At 43.5% G+C, this 20,940-nt stretch overlaps 1 protein-coding gene across 4 annotated transcripts; it reads right to left on the bottom strand.

Annotated features, from left to right (window-relative positions):
- Positions 1–890: 890 nt before the first annotated feature.
- Positions 891–20,940, bottom strand: foxn2a (forkhead box N2a). 4 transcript variants are annotated; one of them, XM_076742771.1, is made up of 6 exons: positions 20,774–20,914; positions 9,820–10,397; positions 6,877–7,001; positions 6,617–6,666; positions 5,889–5,957; positions 891–4,731 (listed from the first exon to the last, which is right to left on the bottom strand). In XM_076742771.1, exons 2-6 carry the CDS (start codon positions 10,381–10,383, stop codon positions 4,307–4,309), a joined length of 1,233 nt encoding a protein of 410 aa, XP_076598886.1. In that variant the 5' UTR covers positions 10,384–10,397; positions 20,774–20,914; the 3' UTR covers positions 891–4,306. The 4 variants fall into 4 exon arrangements, with proteins under 4 accessions (XP_076598886.1, XP_076598888.1, XP_076598887.1 ...); XM_076742773.1 differs by lacking the exon at positions 20,774–20,914 and adding an exon at positions 20,390–20,505; XM_076742772.1 differs by lacking the exon at positions 20,774–20,914 and adding an exon at positions 10,544–15,523.

The following is a 20,940-nucleotide window of genomic DNA, read 5'->3' as shown; positions in this document are numbered from 1 at the left end:
GGGGTTTGCTTGGATGCTTTGTAGCAAAGAAAGGCATTTCCTCTGCTGCTGTTTCACTACTCCTGATCTTAAATGCATACAGGCAAAACACAAACTCTCCAACATGCACGCCACAGCCAGTGGCTCCAGCATTGTCTGGTTGCCTGGCAACTGTCGGCGTGGCGTGGTTGCTAGGGCCGTGTGGGAGGGGGGGAGGTGATGCTGCTCTGATTTCCAGCTGAATTGAGGCAGTCAGTAGGGAGAAGCCCCCCCCCTCCAGCCGACACACAGGACTCTATTGAACAATAGAGCTGTGCCAATGGGCCTGAGGCTAGTCAGACAAGCCCTTGTTCAGGGTCACACTGTGTTCATCCCACAGTCCTCCATGACTAATTAACTTACAGCGAAGAGTGTCGTTAGGACATCTGATGATGCATCCATCACTGGCATAGCCCTGGAATTTACATTAATGTGAGGTGCATTTCTGGCAGCCTGCCATGTTGGTGCATTCAGAAGACGCACAGAAGAAAAAGGCAAAGCGTGGTGGAGCCGCCACACGTAGTGCTGAGCACAGCTTGCGCAGTCAAAACAGCTCTGAACGGCTGGACTTGGTGGGAAATATTTTCCAGCTGCAACGTGGTTATGTGAAAACTGAGAAAGCAGCCACATGGAGAGGAAGCTATTCTTAAGAATGGAGTATTATTAGCTAGGATTTTGATCATGTGGCCTTCACAGCAGGTGGCAATGTTGATCAAATATCTAGCCAGTGTAGGCTACTAATGTAAAGTGACGGCAGTCTTGTGCTGTGGAGGAGAGTTTGGAGGGCAAGAAACGTGTTAAGTGTTATTTGCAGTGAGAAAACGCTGAATCCGGGCTGCAGCCCAGACTGGAATAAAAAGATCCTCACGGGGTTAACAAGAACAGGTTTTTATTAATATTTTGTAATACCATATATAATGCAATTGCATATCTTTGGCGAAAATAAATCTTATAAACATTTTATCAACAGAGGTTAGCATACAAAAACCAAAAAGGTGTGTCGGTCCAATAGATATGGCAGACAACTGACACAAACTCATACTGGGTTGGCAGCTTTGTCAAATGCAACAAAATGTTCATCATACCCATAGGAACTGCAACAGAATTTCGAGAATCACATGATCAATTTTTCAATGATGTTATGCAATGATGCAACTAGGTTTTGAGTTTGGTAAGACGGACCCCGAAACGTTTAGGTAGCTCATCTGCAGATCAACTCACTGACTCAGTCTCACTTTGAGACCAACAAACGTTTCTTTTGCAAGTGCTACAGAAAGAATGAGTGAGATTCTCCTCTACACGTCTCTCCATTATTTGTATGCATTTTTCCATATACTTCAATGCAGCACAGCAGCAGCCGGGGGGGGGACTGAGTTAGTCTGATCCAGTTTTCAGAGATATTCAAAACATTTTCAACACCCCATAACAATACCTGGAAGCATGAGTTATGAGTGGCAGTATTTTTTTTTTTTTTAAAAAGATTCTAATCTGTGCTGAGATCAGAGCTAATCTTCAATTTGTGACTACTTAGTCATAATATCTAGACATAAACATGAGACAAATGTAAAAATGATTCAATCATCTTCATGGGGAATGTGTCCATCTCACATTTGACACCCCAGCTGTACATCAATTTTGGCAACAAAAAGGTTTCAGGATCAATGTTAATTAACTGTCTTCTATCCAGTCTAACACAAAGCAAAACAAAACATGAAGAAAACCTGGCAGTCGTGGTTAAATCGAAAAAAAAACAAAAAAAACAAAAAACACCCGCTCTAAAGACAACAGACATTGGCAAAATACTTAATCACTATAACATAGTGAAAGAAGAAAGGTGTATTGCTGTAAAATAAAATGAGGAGGAAAAACAAAATACTTATAAAGAGAAGTTCACAGAGGGAGAAAAATAAACGTGCCTAGCCATTTCTTTCAAATGACCAGCGTCTGATAGCATTCAATAATCCCATAAATTAATATCATAAATAAAGGTGATGATTAATGAACAACAATTTGTTCTTTTTTTTCACAGCTAAACAAGACCAGTGTATGCAAGTATTACTTCTGAGAACTGCAGCTTACTCTGCTAAGAACAGTTCCCACTCTAAAGCGACAAAAATAAACCAAAAGATTGGTTAAGTCACTGCACTGACTAGAGTCCTCTCCCATTTCCTGTTCGGATGATTCAGAAAAGTAGGGCATTGTTGCTCTAAATCTCAACTACACTGTGGCAACAGGGGAATATAATGACCATGGCCCTTTGCAGTTTTACATCAGTGGCACAAGAACATGTTTGGCACTGACCATGCATGCTATACTAACAGTCACTGTGACACAATGTGATCCAGTTTTTGGGATAAAAAAAACTGTAGGATTTTCAGCTTGTTACTCTTGTGCGCTTCCATGCTACTTTGTACTGAACGCTGCGAGGATGCAGCCTTTTTAAACACTAACGAGAATTGTGGCCTTTTACACAAGTGGCTCGCAACTTCCCCCCCAGTGAACTGCATGCAATCAACTGACAATAAACGCTCCATTTCACGGCGTGAGAAGAGAGTGAGCACTTCCTTATTTTGTTCTAGGAGGAAGAGCAAGGACGTGACACCGGTGGCCAGCCAGAACCGAGGGCACAACACGAGAGCAGCTCAGGTCTTCAACATCTTGCCTGCGAGCGACTGCACACACAGTCGTCCAGAGTCCAGTTCTGTCTGACCTTGACTGCATTGTCCCCTTGTTGGTGTTTACACTTGAGTACACTTTCACCTTTCATTTATTTGAACTGAAACAGACACGCTTTCCCTCAAGTTGTGAATTACCTTTGCCACCAGAGCACTGACTGTATACTTTTCATCATTTTCTAAAGTACATGGTTCAAAACACGAGGAGAACACATGGAGGTATAAGCAAACTGCAAACTCAAATAATGGAGCGAGAAGCTGTGGTAATTTACTGCCCGCTCCTGTTTCTGACTATAACCAGCTCTGCTTTCAAAAGGGAGTCGAAGCAAGCCGAGTACCAAGCAGCCCTACAATACAGTTGCAGCACGGAGATGTGTCATTACACCAATCACATTCATTGGAGCAGTGCGACTACTTTGTCAGGAGAAAAAAGTGTCCGACCGTTTCAAACTCTTTTCTGTCAAGACGGCCATCTCGCGTTTAGGCTGAAGTCGACATGCACTGTGATACACACACGCACGCACACACACAAAATACAAATAAAATCTATGGAGGATAACCTATGAGCTCACAGTGAACATCTGCCACGTATTGCCAGATGTTCACTTTGCATAGGCTGTCACCAAACGTGAATATATGCTCTGTCTGCACAGTAAATGTCAGAAACACACTGATGAATGGAAGGGGTCAACAGGACAGGATGAGCTGTGGATTTGCAAAAAAAAAAAAACAAAACAAAACAGAAAACAGCCTTAACTCGTATAGCATGGTAATGGCCGTACAAAACTGAGCGAAGTAGTGTAGCTAACTTTGCAACTAAATTTGGCAGTGGCAGAGTAATACTATTTCCACATCTTGCTAATCCTGAAACAGAGCCAGAGCTCGTGTGTAATAAAGTTTATCGCATAACAAGATCATAGTATGACTCCATTCATTCTCTTAATTGTAAAGTTTAACTAGCACACTCGACTCTGAAAAATGCCACCACGAAATAATGTCAAAAAGTTAAGGTTGTGGATTAATTATTGCATCTCTCTTACAAGAGGACTCGTAGAGCAAGAATTCCTTTCAAAACAATGGCATCTTTTTTTTTCTTTAGCACAAAAAGGAGAAACTGATAACACCAGGAGGTTAGATTTTGTCTGTTACAAACATGCACTCATTCGCTTCATAAATAGATTCACTTGGAAGAGGATACAGGTTTGAGGAGGAAGCATGCAACGCTTTGAGTTATAAAACCTTCAGCTTTTCCCATTTTGTCTCTCAGAGGAAAATTCTTGAATCACAATCTTCTAATCCAACAGAAGCAGGCAGGTCATTTTGGATAGATAGGTTTCTTGATGGTTCTCCGTAGCCCGAACACCCACCCCCAGCAGGTACCCCCGAAGTTACAAAAGTCTCTATATGGCTTTGTTCTCCTGTGTGAACGATACTATTGCCATTTGTTTTGTTGAACAGGGATATTCCCCCCAAAAAAAACAGGAAAGAAAAAGGCTTGAAATGGCCAATGAACGATCAGATAAGGAGAAGGAGGCACACTGGGACACACGATAAGGGGTCAGGAGTTAGGGGTTCACAGGGTCCGGAGTCTGATGGGAGCAGAAAAGAAATCTTCATTTCCTGTTAAGTTTTGTGCTCTTGACAGTGCGTTTGGAGCCCTCCATGCAGCTGCGTATACCGGCGAGGTGCAGCAAGGAGCCGGCTGCTTCCTTCAGCTCCTCATCCAGCTCCGGCTTGACCTCGCGTCGTGGCCTCTTACCGACGGGCCACTTGATGGCAGGCGGACGTCGAGACGTCTGGTGGACGCCCCTCTCGTCCCAGAGGTCGGAGTCCTCGTCGCTGTGGAAGCCCTCGCTGCCGGCGCGGTGGGACTGCCTGCCGTCGCAACCTCCTTCATCCAGAGAGGAAAGAGACGAGGAGGAGGAACGGGAAGAGCAGCGCTGCAGGGCTACGCTGCTGTAGTTGTGGTCCTGCTTGGGATCGCTGCTCACCAGGACAGAGTCGGGTCGGGAGAGGTCTAGTGGGCCGTCAGAATTGCCTAAAGAGTGCAGAAGATGGAAAGAGTGATAAGAATACACTCAAATGCAAGAGGACACTTAACTGGCTGTTACGCCACAATAAATAAACAGATTTAAAAGAGGTTGTGACCGATACTAAGTACATTTCATTTTGTTGGAACGTTAACTGCCGATCGTTTTGGGGGGTTTTAAAGATGTTTTGCCAAAGAAGATATAACAGAAATCAGACACAGTAAACCGCACACTGTAGCTTTAGCTCGCTTTGTTTACAAGTATAAAGCAGAAGTAAGAGGCGTCTGGGCCAAAGAGGGAAAACCTGACTTAAAAATATCTTGTGCTATGTAGAATTACCACCAATGGGGAAAGTACAAATAATAGCAAAACCCAGTCACACTACAATGACCTGTAAAGGGCTGCTGCAGTCAAGTGCAGGTTAAGTAAATTATGATCTCATATACAATATCAGCAATAACAGCCAGTAAGTTTGATTTTTTTCAAAATCAGAACAACTTAACACATTTAAAAACACGTGAAATTCATGATTTACCCTCCTGCACACAGAACACCGACTTCAGCTGGAAACACTCTCAAAAAAAGAAACATTTCAGAATCGCTCATGTGTTAAAGGTATAATTCAACATTTTGGGAAATACGCTTATTCCCTTTCTGGCAGAGTCAGATGAGACGGACCAGTAACTTTGTGGAGTCACCGATGGTTGCCTGGCAACTGCTCCCAGCTAAAAAAAAAAAAAACTGTCCAGCACATAATTGTCATTGTTACACTTTAGGTTTTGTGTGGATTAAACAAACGACGTGTTAATTAGTGAGCAATACAGTTGGAGGTATGTAGGAAGCCCTTTTTGGCCTTATTTCCAGGCTTTGTGCTAAGCTAGGCTGAACAGCTAATGCCTCGAGTATTTCCCGAATGTTGAACTGCTCATTTCACATGTCTTTTAAAGAACGTTTGCAGGAAACATGGCATGCAATCAGGTTCAAGCAATGTCCTTGAGACCTTTCCCGTGCAAGAGCCAACATTTCGAACAGGTGACGCACACATCACAAATTAAAGCACACGAAATAAAAGAAGATTTAAGCAATGGCAGGGTGGTATGTCAGGGGTCGGAGACAAAGAGTTGGAAGCACAGGTGAAAGTATGGCTGGTTGTGGATTCTCTTACATGGGTCAACGTGGTGCCCGGGGGCAGAGTTTAAGAGCATCATGGCAGTGGCAGCATCAATGTCAGACTCTGGAAGAGGAGAGAACATGCATGATGGTCAGTCCTAAGGCGTGAAAGCATGGTAGCAGGGCATCTCTACTAGGACTGGGAAGACGGGACCCTTTCAGTAATCTTAAACAAGAAACACAGTGATCCAATCAATGCTTAGTGAATGGATCGAATAAGCGGAGGGTTCACCGAAACAAAGCAGAGGATAAATTCCAGCCACTGCTATTGAGAGTGCATCCGATCTTTTCAGACCTGACAAAGTGTCTAAAAGCCTCATAGCTCACTTCTGGGGCTCTAAATTATTAATGATTACAGTGAGACTGAGTGCTCGACACTGCACCAGCAGAACCTCTGCCTGTCGTCAAGGTTACAAATCCAAGAGGCGGGGGGGGGGGGGGGGGGGTGGCTGAGTCTGGGGGCTCTCAACATTATGGTCTACATGAGGCATCAATGACTTGAAAGCAACAAATCAAACCAAGAGTTGAGGATAAAAGCACAGTGATGCTGAATGTTCTGGGGCTGAAATGTGCAAAGGCAACACAATCAAAATACTGAACAAACACACACTAAAAAAACTGCACAGATTGGAATTTGTATACATCTGCAGATTCTTGCTGGGCAGGCAGCTGCATTGTACATATCCACACCTAAACAGTGAGGCGAGTTTGCCTCGGTCTCACCTTTGAATGAGCAGCCTTGTAGAAAGAGATGACGAGGGGGTGAGGAGGCACTGCAGGAGGTAAACAAAAAACTAGGTTGAGGTATTGCAAAGGAGATGTTAAGAGAAGTTAAATGAGACCTTTCAAAACTTCCAGTGAATAAATGGATTATGGTAATACCGCTGTGGCCATTCTGGTTTTCAAAAGCAGTTTTCTGCAACATCAAAGCCAACAGAAACTCATGATTCACAACATCCAGACAGTGGCTGATGAAAGTTTACCTGGGTGGGGAGGCGGGTGGTGTGCAGAAGGCATGTGCGGCAGGGAAGTGCTGCTTCTTAAGGGCTTGGATCAGGTTGGGGCGGTACTCAGGGTCAACGCACCAGAGAGAACCTTTTCCATTGGCCTGTAGGAAAGAGCACGGACAGTCAAGCATCTACGCCGAGGTCACAAATTCAGAAAAATGCCAGAAACTTTGATGTACAGTAAATCAAGATGTTCTCATTTAGGATATTTCCTGACCATTACACAAAAGTGTTACACAGCTGCCATAGGTTTGTCTTGACTGAACTGTGATTGGTCCATTCAAACAGACTTAAAGGGTTCCCTGTGGAGTTTTCTTGTAAACAAATACAAATTAATAACGCACTGTGTGCATCCTTGAAGCCCAACAAACATGCTGAATGCATTTCCTTCCTACATTTACAAAGCAGAATTTTTTTAGAATCTTAAATCATGCATTGTTGATGTTCACAATTGCTGGCTTGCAATCTTTTTCACTGCCATTCGGAGTGCATTGAAATGCTTCTTTGGGTGTTACTGCTACCAACTGTCGGTCAGCCGTACATTGCAAAACCAGCAGCAGGACTATGTATCACATTGTTGATGTGTACACGAGCTTGGCATGTGCCTGCCTGTGCACGTGCACAATGCAAACAAAAAGAAGGCCCACTCAGAAAAATGCTTCTTTACTGATCTACCGATGGTCAAAAATTCAACATGGTATCTTTAAATATTCTCAGAGACGGCTGACAATCAATTTTGGTGATCTGGGTAATAGCAGAGCGCTGCAAATGATTGTTATTTATGAGGAAAAAGGTAAAGTGTAACCCCAGCCTTTAAGAGATTAGTCACTGTGGCACAGCAATCACTGTTTCGACAACAAGCACCTTTTATACAACACAAATTGCTTCAAAAAGCAGTATTGACAAATCTAAAGTATTTGTGGCAATATCCTACTTAATGCATCAACATGATGACTTCCTTGTCATAAGATTTACATTCAGAAAATGAAAAATTCTTTGCTGTCAAAATCTGTGAGCATTACATACAGCAGACTGCACTGAAAGCAGCACAGAGATGTGTCAGATGTCATCACAGCAAGTCTTGTTTTGCACGAATGGCAAAAACTTTAAAGCAATAGTTCTTAGAGGAGCACTTCATCATAAACAAAGCGGTGGAAAATAGCAAACGCACAGCTCAGAATTCCTTAACAGTGTGAACAAAAGGAGGAAATAACTGCTCCACAGCACTGTGTGAGGAGTGAATTTGTCTGTTGGTGATGTGTGCGGGAGTGTGTTAACTGTCACTTTATCTGATGGCGGCGTATTGCCCAGTCTGGGAGGAGAACAGAGTGAGTGAGGGAGGGAGGGAGGGAGTGAGTGAGGGAGGGAGGAGAATAACCTTGACTCAGATTACCAACCAGCCCTGATGCAGGAAGAAGGAAATGTCTCCATGGCAACGGAAACCACCAGCCAGTGTCATGTGAAACTGGTGCTGGTCTCTCAGCAGACGAAGGGCTCACGCTGTGCACCTGCATGCCGAGCGGCCTGCGCCTCACCATGTTGCTACTCACTGAGTGCTAACCGCCATCCCCTCCCCATGGTGGGAAAATTCGAGGTCTTAGCCAGGCACAGCCTTGGCACCACGGGCTCTACCGGTCACAAGTCTGAACTCATACGGCAGCTCAATATGGCTACCATCGTGTCACTCCCTCGTTCAGTACAGCAACATACAAACCTCCCTGCCTGACACTGACGGAAAACAAAAAAGCTTATAAAGTATCCCTGCGGACATGTTCAGCACTGACACTGTCCTCTTCTTAATCGTCTTCTTACTACGAGCATTGGGGTCCTACGTGAGCATTTTCTGTCAAAATTAGAGCAGTTTTGGTCATTTCACATGGGAGATTTGTGGATTTTCTTTCCTGTTGACAGCTTTGTGGTTGTTTGCTTATGTTACCAAGCCACTGTCAATCAAATCTGAACAAACCACACCCTCACTGTCTTATGAAGCAGATAAGCTGACTTTATGAGTATTAGACTCCTAATAACAAACACCACAGACAATTTTATGAGCTTAAATTTTGAGTGCTTATTTACTCATCAATATTTAATGTTATACAGAAATACATGGGTTTTGAAACCATGTTTTGAGGGGCTTTAATGTCAGGGATGTTTTCAAACCACAGCTATCCTCTCCAGCTCGTCTCTGTACCTTTTCTGTTCCTCGCTGCATTTCTCAACACAAAGGATGGAAAACTAAATGAAAATCACAACTATTAGGAAGCGAATTCACAATTTCACAATGTTTCACTCATTTCCTGTTCAGTTCACAAAAATGTGTGTAGGATATGCAGGGGTGCATTTATCCTTTTGTCACAATCAAAAAGTCAACTTCTCTTTTTCTGTTTTTCTTTGTATACGGGAACACGAGCCCAGATGAGCACAAACGACACACAACTCTGCCAGGATCCTTCCTATAAACTCATCTCTCCACTTTAGGTCTTGTTCGCTTTATTATCGCAGTGTGAGGTTGAGGTTTCTAACTGCAGGATGTTTCTTTCCTTAGTTAAAACAGTTGTACTACCTTGTAGTGCTCCGGGAGATAAAGTCCTATCTTAGTGTGCTGTGTTTGCATTTACTCTGAATGAGTATCTGTGACCTTGACTGGATTCCACCATTATCGCAGCAGAGTCAGAGGTCCCTGCGGCTGTATTACAGCCCCAGACACTCTGTCACATGAGCCACACTGCAGCTTCACACTGCAACACGCTGTTAACCGACTGTGCAAAACAAAGGACATAAATTTTGGCCAAAGGATATTTCACTATCGCATCATCGAACAACAATGTGATAACAACAGTTTGGAGAAGCATAATTTAAACAGTGTACCATTAAGTTTAAGTCTGTGTGTCAAAGTTAGGAGACAGTGTGCTGACCTACCTTTCCCAAACTCCTTTCAACCTTGCGGAAGCATTTGTTCAGGGACAAGTTGTGACGAACTGAGTTCTTCCAGCCAGTGGGAGCGTTGGAGAAATAAGGGAAGTGCTCGAGAATCCAGCCGTAGATTTCTTTAACAGGCAAAGATTTGCTGGGAGACTGCTCAATGGCCATGTAGATGAGGAGAGAAAACGAGAAAGGGGGCTTAGACTTCAACGAGTCCCGCTCCCTGCCTCTGCTGTGTGATGATGATGAGGATGATGACGACGGGCCCTGGTTAGACCCGTAGTCTCCCTCTATGTCAAAGAGGGGACTGCCACTGGGCTGAGCCTCCGGACCTCCCAGAGTGAAGTTCTGAAGCAGGTTCTCGTGCAGCCAGTTGAGGTTGGTGAGCTCCTCATCCTCGGTGCCTCCAGTACGATCCACGCTGGTCGCCAGCGGACTCGACGCACACTCCGCCTCAGGCAGTGTTCCCACACCACAAACACCTCTGAGCCCCGTCCGCTCCTCTTGCATACCCGGAATTTCCGTTTTCTTATCTGGTGACATCCCAATGATTGGACCCATTAAATCAAAGAGGTCTGGAGGGAGACGAGAGAAGAGGTTGTTAACGTTAATCAGCTTACGAACAGACAAAAATCACAGTTTTTGACAGTGAGCTGAAAGTTGGCAGCATGAAATAACTGGATGCGACATAATGGAATGATGTGCTCTTCCAAGCATTGACCTTGTTTTCTTAATGTTTCCTGGGGGCCACGCCCCCTGTAGCTGTGCCTGTCTGCCTCTATCGCACTCCCTGGCCTTCTCACTGCCCCTCTCCTCCATGCCTGGCAAGGACTGAGAGGCTCTCAGGCCCGCCCCCTCCCTCTTGACTCTAGCCGAGGACCATCAAGGAGGTCCTCTCAAGAAACTGAACTGACTTAAGGCTCCACTCCTCGACGCCCACCTCGTTTCAGACAAGAACCAGCTGCTCGTTATGTGTGAATGAGCATGAGAACATCCAACGACTGCTGGAATGAGTGGAAGGCCTCCATCTTACAGAGTGGATGGCTCTTACACACTGATCTACATTCAGCCAGGATCAAGTCTCAATTTGTCACATGCCAGATTAAGCAGTGTAAAGAGGCTACAGACCCGCAAGTTGTCAGTCATTTAACAGTGCTAGGAAATTAAATATTGCCAGGAGCCCTGTATCACTAACTAATTCCACCCAAGTATCCTAATTAATGAAACAATTAAACTTTTTTTTACGTGGCATGTTGCCATGTCAGTTTTGAGTTGAATCTAGTGTTTTGAGCAGGGCTGTCCCGAAAATGAGTTTGGGGGTTTGGAAGCTTCACTGAGAATTACCCACGAGACAACACAAGACATCATACTTTCCTCAATCTCGTGGTCATTATTTACTTAATAAGCTTCGTTATTATCGTAATTATGAGTCTAATAGAGAGATTAAGAATAGAGAGAAGACAGGTGTGGCGACATAAGCCACTGTCTCGTCCATGCCCGCCTCCAACGTCTCAAAAATCAACAGCTGCGAGCCAATAGGTAGGGTTGAGCTCCTGCTCGTCATAGCCCATGCTTGCAGGACCACATTTGTGTACGCGGAGCAGAAATGCTCCTTCGCAGATACTGTTTTGTTCACTTGCATCACGTGCACTGCCTGGTTTTAATGTGCGTGGCTTTCGAGACGATTAAATGCCATAGAGAAGCTCCATTTCCTGCTCTTTGTCAGCGTTTTGCCTCTTTCTTGGTGCAGCCGATGCAACGTCCCCTTCCTCTTCAAAACAAAACAAAAGCAAAGAAAGGCAGCATTCAAAAACTAATCTGGACGTTGATTACTATGAGAAGGGTAGACGCTTTGAAGCATTCAGGTCACTGAGTACAGCCACAGAAAAAGACATGTCTCAGTGCACTAAAATGAGTAAATAAGAAATCAATTTTGTCCAATAAACCTGAATATCTCTGTAAAACCATAAGATATGGTCTTGTAAACTGGTCGGTGAGGCCAAGAGCAGAAAGAGATCACTCTTTGGCTCAGCTCACAACAAGCTTTATGTCCTGGGTGTCACCATGACAACCATGCTGTCCCTTCAATTAAGAGCAGAAATCCCACAAACAAGATATATAGATACAATAAGAAAATAAGTAACCCATGCTGGTGGACTCTGCCACAGACAAACACAGAGCAGGCGCCCTGTGGCAAAAATGCTCCCGCTGCACCTGTGGATGGATGCCAGGTGCCCCGATCCAAGGTGTTTTGGGACGTTCTGAACACGGACCAAGACTGGACTCAGGCTGGAAGGCTGCAGAAGTTAAGGTGCATAGAGCGTGGTATGTAGGGATCTCTTCATTTCTGTGATAGGAACTGGGTCAAACTCAAAGAGTGTTTGCACAGTGGTTGAGACGGGAGAGGGAGTGTACACGCACACCCACATACGGACGCACACACGCGGGTTTGTCAAAGGCAGTCAGCGAGGACAGGAAGGGGAAGAAGGAGGCATTAGAGCATTTACAAAATGACCACTCAACTCTCAATGAGGGGACAACATATAGTAGGGGACAGATCCTATTTTGGTTTTGAGTGACTTCTAAATCTAAAAGCATAAGTATGATGTATTTTTATAATACGTCATAGGTGACATGTTTGCTGCATGTTGTCCTGCATTCTGTCTGTCAGTCCTCTATTGTATGTCTTGTCATTTTTCAGCCAAACTGACATTTCCTTGTGTACTGCATAGCGATTTGTATCATATGCACAAAAAAAGTAAGTCAAAGAGCATTCCAGGCCAAAGGCGAAGGGGCAGGAAGAGGGAACATAGGAAGACACATAACAATAGAAAAATCCTTTTATGGAAGTAGAGAAAGACATAAAGAGCGACAGAGAGACCAAGAGACTGAGAGGAAGACAGGGAGAGAGCCAGCTAAGACTCAGTGGTAGTGAGGTAGGCTATGCAAGACATCCTCAGTCTAGGATGAATCACAGCTCTCAGCAAAGTAGAGCAATCAGATATGTCAGGCAGCGAGAGAACTGCCCATTTGTGTTAAAAAAAATCTCTGCTCAAGAGACCAAAACACAAAAAGATATCCCTCAACATGACAGGTTCCTTCTCTGAATGAATTTACAACTTGAACGGGGACTGTGCAGACAGACAAGCCGGCAAAATTGGAGGGCAATGTTATTTATCCTTCCAAGAATCACTTCAGAATTAAGCTAACCATGTGCACAAGCCAATATCAAATGCTTTTGAAGATGTTTAGATGTAATTAGTGGCAGATTTTTGCAAAGCATGTATACACTTGTGTTGATGGCAGAGAGAAGGAAAGGATGCCATTTCACAAGGATCCCAGGCAGTTCAGTGTAGCCCTTCTTTCAGCTGTTCTTTGTGATTTTAAGACAGGTCTAGATCCATGACTGTGTTATCCAATACACGCGAATGACAAACATCAAGGTCCAAGTAAACCACAAGCCAACACAGGTGTGGCAAAAGGGCTCCACTGCATTCAGTCTTTCTTTTATTGAAAGGTGCAGTTTCTGAATCCTGGGTCAACACTAAACACTTCACATGGCTGTCCTTTCTTCTTCCACAGGCCATGAATGACTGCCTGTAAACTTGATTCAGTTTGTTGCTGGGAGATGAGAAGAAGTCATGGTCTGGGTGAAGTGTCAGACCACTGATTAACCTTAAAGCACAAGAGAGCTTCACCTCAGTCCATCTTCACAGCCCTGACCTCTCAGCTGGGCCCTTAGATGCCAGGGGGCGCGTATCCTCTTTTGAGTGGCTACTCCTGAAGACCGTCATTTGAACATCAACAGAGGCAGGGTGGACATCCAGCCAAACACAGGAAGTGTTTTACCATGACTGCAGCTGGTCAATTACCGCTGCTGTTGCAATGATCGCAGTTATCATTGCTCTTATGAAAAGGCATCAAAGAGAGGCGGCTGGGAATGCAATGAATAATGGGGCACTAGTGTGTAAAGAGTGGAGGGGAGAGGGAGCTAATAAGCCGCACTGGCCTGTTGACTGCTGCTCATCCTTGAAAATACACCAAAGCTGCAACGGTGCTGACCTGATGGCTCATCTGCAAGTTAAAATAGCCCCGTGCACTGCCAGCCTCATCATATTCATGTGCAAACAGGCAGGCACTAACAGCAGGTGCCAAGGCACATTTTCCCCCCTTTTCAAACTGCTCTTTTATCCGGTTAAGCACTTAGCCTATTCAAAAATACACAAAGACATATGGAGATAGCTTTAAGTGGCAAATCAAGCCGTTGACGTGTCAAATATGTACGGGGGAATGTAAAGGAGACGATGGCTGCATCAAAATGAGGAGGCACTGGTTTGAGATGTTTTCTGGGAGCGAATCTCACGATCAGGACTCAGTTGCCACGGCAGCCAATGTTGTAAGGGAAGCAATTGTGCTCATGTCTGTGCATGAAGAGAGAGCTAATGTGGGGAGATCAATACAGGCGGAAAATGCTGAGGCCAGCAGTCTGCTGCTGTTCTCCACAAACCTGTCTGACAAAGAGCAGCGGGAAAGGCCACAGCCAACCTGGCTGTCATGGCACTACTGACTGAGTGCCATTAAGGCACACTTTATAACACACACTCCATGCACCAAAAAGCTATTTTTGTAAATACATTCAACACATTATTGTTATGTAAATAACAGAAAATGATTTTGGAACAGAAACTCTAGAGATTATATATGTTACTACCTTCAGCTCACACACAGATGCACTCATGCCACACCCTCTTCATGAGAACTAAACCAGTTGACACAAACCAGTTACACCTCTGTAATAGATACACAAAGGTGTGTCGCAAAGCCCCATGGCAAGAGCTGTTATTTGAAACCCTAACTGATATTTAGGTGACTACCCAGTCTGGCTGGAGCTCTAAAAATGTGAATGAGACAAAGGGGGGTTGAGTTAGAGTGGGAGAGACTGGGAGAGAGAGAGAGAGAGAGAGAGAGAGAGAGAGAGAGAGAGAGAGAGAGAGAGAGAGAGAGAGAGAGAGAGAGAGAGAGAGGCTGTTCCAGAGCGAGGTAGCCAAGTGGCTGTCTTTCATTTTATGGGAGGGTCAAATTATGTCATAACAAATAAAGCATCCATTAATGTGAAGGCTAATCATGCTACTGCTAAAGCACGTCTAAATGATACATTCTCCAGTAAAACTAATCAATGGATTAAAATGAGCTACTCTGTGCCCGAGGTGAAAGCCAATGAAAAAGCTTGCACAAAGCGTTACAATCGGCCCCACACTCGGCTCGTACAAAGGAGCAGTTGTTTTTGCTCTAGTCATGTTTCAGTAGTGCTCAGTATTCACCTCACAGTTTCAAACAGAGGACCGGGAGGGAAGGAAACACCTCCTGCCTGTTGAGGAAGTTCATTTTCAGAAAACAAATGCAGACTTCACACAGAGACAGCTAGGCCCGCTCTACGCCAAAACAGTGGACTCGAGCAGCGAGACAAGAGGTAGCGTGTATTGAAACAGCAGTATTTACTTTGGCAATTTATGAATTCCACCAGCATGTAGCTTATAGGCTGCTGACAAACACCCGAGTCGAACCAAATGAACTGACTGATGCAATCACTTAACAGTCCGGGGAAAAACAAGCAAACAAAACAATGGTTAATGACTGATGTTCATCAGAGACATCAGCTTCACAGTGATTTCAAACTCAAACACACAGGCCTGCACTGTCAACAGAGGTGAATCCTGTAAAAGTACATGCCAGCCCCCAGCTGAAACCTTATCTCTTGGGTCATGTGGCTCTAAGTTCAGTGTACAAACACTCACTGCCAATACACACAACAACCTCATATACTTCTAAATACCACTAATTGCCACACCGTTTGCACTGCACATGCACGCTGGGCTCCAAATCCTTGTAATAAACAATTGTAAGGAGGTTTTTTTTATAAAGTTCTCACATATTTGAAGGGACAATCCGTTAACTGTGTTCCTTTAACTATTTGGTTGGAGTTTCAACATAAGCCCTTCCAGGAATGTGCACTGTATGAGATTACTTTCCATGTAAATACTACAAGTCTTTGCAATTGAAATTGTGTGTGCAGGAACCAGAGAAACTACCAGTAAGGCCCTGCAAGAAAATCCAGTGACAAAAGCCTCCATTCCTGAATCATAGCAAACTCTGATGGATCCTTCATTAGGCGCCCATGTCAAACGCAGTGGGAACGCAGGGCTCTCACAGCGGCCAAATAAAACAGTGAAGACAGCTGGAAGTGCCTTGCTTTCAAAGAATGAAAATATTTACTGACGCTTCTGAAGTGAGTAAATCAACAGAAGTGCATACACAGTAAAAGATGAGCATGCAGTAATATAACATAAAGATGAGCTCAGTGCTCTTCTTCTGGCAGCTCTGAAGTGTAGGCTATCTTCATGTTACATTACAGCATCTTATATTTGTCTTGACGGCAGCTTCCACAAATATTCAATTTTTTGGATCAAAAGGTACAAAAAAATATTCAAGCTCTGTATCATTTACATTTTGTCTTAGTAAGCGCTTGTAAAATACAGTACCAAAAAGTTAACTTCTTTTTGGTACCTGTATATGTACAAACTCCCCGTACCAAGAAAAGTTTATGCACCGCTACAAAAATTGATTATTGATAGTTTCCAGTCCTCACTTTCACCACACATCATTCCCCAGGGGTCAGAGGAAGTTAGCGCAGGACAATCTAGGGAAATCAGAGAAACTATGGGGTGCAACATGAAATGAGTTTTTATCATTTTTTGGTGGCACACAACTGCAATTTCTTTGTTACATCTTCTGCTTAAATTAGGTTTAATTAAAATGTTTCCACAAATTTGCAGCAAATCACTGTGGTGATCTGATGTCAGTGCCAAACTTTTAAAAATAGCAAAGCTCTAGGCATGCTCTAATAAACTGTGCTTCATACTTATCCCTGGATTCAGCTGTTTCAATTACAGAGCGCAGTATAAAACTCTTGTTCAAGTGTATGATGCTTCAATTCATGTTTATATTTCCATCCCTCAGGCGAGCACCAATTAAACAAATGCTGTTAATTCATCAAGGGGTGATGACACAAAGACCCATTGTGACACAGGACACAGCCGTGCTTCCGTCTTCCTTTCTCTCAATCAAGGAAACGGTCACTTTGGTGTTGCTTTCAGGGAGGCGGGTCCTAATGGGCTGTGTCTTGCATCCACCCCATCAGGAATGAGACAGGCATAGGGACAGTTAGGGGGTTAGAGAGGGGCAGGGAAAGGGGGGGGGGGGGGTCAGTGCATTACCACTGTGACCAATCTAGAAATGTAAAACAATAACTGGAGTAGACCAAGGGGCGCCACAAGAGGAATACACACATTGTCTATAACTTCTGTAAATACACACATGCAGAGGCAGGCACACGGAGGAAAAACTGAGGTAGAAACTCAAAACATTCACGTTCAAACTACGTATTTTTAGATTTGCAGAACTAAATCTCAACTTGTTCCGTCTTTCTGTTGATGTCATGACATTATCTACAATAGGTCGACCCCAGTTTGTAAAATACTGACAGCTGTTAAGCGGAAAGCTTAGAGGATAAAAATAGATGTCATTTAGCTGAACCCTGATTCTCGTGAGATGCTAAATGTTATGAAACATCACAAAAACACCAACAAGTTGACCATCTACAGAGGGAAGGTAGCACATGGGTGTAAACATGCCTCTACCGGCATTTACGTTTGCATCTCAAATTCAGAGCTACCACCTATGTTTGATTAGCAGAATGTCACAGGCCTGAGACAACAGAGGACTACCTTCTCCTGGGGATATCCCTCCTTCAAAAAACACACAGGGGGTGTGAGCAGGTGTTGAAACATGTGCAGCTTCAATCATTCAAGCCAACCAGCACAAAACTGCATGAAGCAGTCAACTATACACAAGCCAGATATGTCAAGGCCAGCAGTTAGAGGTGGAGCTCACTGATTAGTGACTGGTCTCAGCTAGATATGGCCTAGGCCATCCAAATAGGAGGTAGAAGGAGAGATCAATATATTGTTTAGAAAAACCAATAAGACATTCTTTGGATGTTAATTATAAACTATTACAAAATTAACTTATTTTAAATCATTTTCCACTTGAATACATAAAAACACTGCAATATGCACAACATAATTATGGGAATACGGTCACCTCAAGACAGCAGAGACTGTCAACTTCCTTATTCTGTCAATCACCAAATTATTTAACCTCCGCCATTACAATAATAATAGCTACCACAATTTAAAACAGTCACTAAAATCAAAGTCTCAAATGACTTGCTAATTGGGGTTTTCAGAGAAGAGTAAGTTATAAAGCTTTGAGCTTTGTTTAGTCAATCCATGAGAAACCAGGTTTAGACTGAGTTAAGCAATCCCAATAGTTTCTGCCACATGGGTCAGCTTTCGTAATGAATTCAAGCACAGTCTCTCATATGCCTACAAAGAACATGGTGTATTTTAGAAGACGCAACCTTTCATTTACTCTGGGTCAGAGTACACAAGTCTGTGATAAGGCTGATTGCACGGCAATACCTCCATTTCGAAGTGCAGATACGGTGCCACTCTTGCTTAGATAGGGAGTAACAGCTACAAGCCAGTAACATGCCATTTCCTTATTAAAATGCTTTATACATCATATTCGGCGCATTGCCGTGACTGAACAGGACAACAGAGCTGCACTGGTCTCTTTTGTCTGATGCTTCTTTGTCATCATACATCCTCTAAGGACCATCTTGCTGTTCTGTCATATGTACAGTATGGAGCAACTTCTCAGAAAAGTGACGCCAATGTGTTTGCCAAGTTGTAAAGTCGCGTGGCATTCTTGAGAGTTCCAGACGAGCTTGAGATATATTTGATACTACTGAGTCCTTTGCTGCATTGGTACAGTCAAAACATGGCAACACACACTGCTCTATTGAAAAGCGCTTTTAAATATAACACAAAACTGAATCCTTTGATCTCATCTCAGTAAATGAAGAAGAAGAGGAAGGCCAACACAGCAGGGTTTACCGTCAGGGTTATATGTGATTCCATGACTCATGGAGTTAATTGTCACATCAATTTTAATTTCAGTTTTGAGTTATCATCGGTAAAAGCATCTGACTCAAGTCTGCCACTTTTCAAACAGTGTGCACTGTGAGACCCATAAGAAAAGACTAATCACAAAGACTAGGCCATATGTCTCCAATTTCACCTGTATTTCACCTCTTACTGAGGTAGAAAGGAACCTCAAACCATGGAGTAATTCTATCTATGGTAACCAAACTGTTTTACAGGCCTATTTCAGCAATTCAAATAACCTTATGATGGTCCACAATTGAAGATAATTCAAGTCCACTGACAATATTTTAGATCCCTGTCGTTATTAAAGCCACTTCACATCAGCAATAACTGCATCACTGGGTTATGACAAGTCTTATTTATAGTAATGAATGTCAGTAAAGATAGCAGACCCTTATCTATTCTGGGACGCAAAAGTACTTACCCTTCAGAGGACTTCCATATATACAAACATGCACAGGAGTGGCTACATGCTAGAAGTACAAACAACAGCAAAGACAACAGATGGTTTGACCTACAACATGACCGTGGAGATTCTGGCAATAAAATAATGGCAGACTGACAACATCTGTTTCGTTTTTGTCTTTTTCTGTCCTTTCAGCTCCTGTTGCCTTTGTCTTCTATTTATCACTCGGGCTTTAACAACTGTCAAGCAAGGAGAAAGGAATGTCAGTCTACATTAATGTCATAACCTCACAAAGGCAAAGAAAATGCCCCATCATTTTTTCCCAAATATACACATAAACCTCAGCGCACACAATGAATTTTAGATGAGGTTTATCCAGTCCAGTGAACGCAACGCGTTCAGGTAGCAGGTAGAGAGACAACAAAGGCAGACACGTGGAATAACAAAGTACATGAAGACCTATTCCATAAGAACATATGAAGTATATCCGGCTGGATTAAACAGAGCTATTTTCCTACACTCTGACATTGTTTGTAGAGCACTCTATATCTGGGACAATCTTGTGATAATCCATTACATCATGTGCTTAGCTAGCCAGTGTAGCCTCCCAACCTCTGGTACCGTCGATACATACACCATGAAATATTCAACAATTCATAGATACGAGGGCAACACGCGCGACTTCAATGAACACCGACAAAAAAAATGGATTCAATATCCTTGTCCACTAAGTTACAACACGAGAAACTACGCGGTAAACAACGATATTTAATGAAACGCTGAGTCTAAGCCAAGTGGAAAAGACACACCGAAAGTGCTGCTACCAAGGAAAACTAATACGCTTTGTAGCTTATGCTACATGTACTGAGACATTTAATGACCACGGACTCGAGACAACACTCACAAGCGACCAAAACCAGTAACACAATGAGTAATACAAAGTTACACGCAATGACGTGGACCATTGCACAACACTTCCCGACACACGGGACTCGTTACGAAGTAACTTATCACCGGTTAGTTCATTACATTTTGTTTAGCTTAAAAAAATAGAGGAAGTTCTCAAGTTGTAACGTTACCAGCGTTAGCTCACCCTGCACAACCGAGAGGCAAAGTAGCGTTAGCAGTTGCTCGAAGGGTCAGTGAAGGTAAATGTACTGCTAGCGTTAGCATAACATTTTAACTATCTAGAATATCAATGTAATTGTAGTTTCATAAAGCAAACGATAACCGTTCGTTGGTGCTGAACATATCCCTCTCTACTCTTCAAGCTTCGAGCTCGGAGAACGGAGAGAAGTGTACAACGTTAACATTAGCTTGCTGGCCACATGCTGTCGCTTGAGATCTGCCATGCTGGCTGCTCTAAGCAAAGTCACTTGACCACATTTACTTTTAGCTTGTTCGAAACATAAACCGTACCCTGCCGTACACGGTTTAATTACAGCATTTTTTCCAAAAAAGACGATCAAATACTCACAATCATGCACGGCGTGCCTCGGTGAGGTATGTTTAAAGATACGTCTGTACGCAGCTTATTCAGATGTCTGTCTCACACAATGTCAGAGATCAGATCAGCAGCTGCTTCCTCCATACACGCAGCGCGCGGATCACACAGCGCACGGCAACGCTACCAAACCCCTCGCC

This window comes from Chaetodon auriga, chromosome 11, assembly GCF_051107435.1.
Source record: "Chaetodon auriga isolate fChaAug3 chromosome 11, fChaAug3.hap1, whole genome shotgun sequence".
In the NCBI taxonomy this organism is placed as follows: domain Eukaryota; kingdom Metazoa; phylum Chordata; class Actinopteri; order Chaetodontiformes; family Chaetodontidae; genus Chaetodon; species Chaetodon auriga.
Note: the sequence above shows the minus strand (reverse complement) of the source record. Positions and strands in the feature narration are given on the sequence as shown.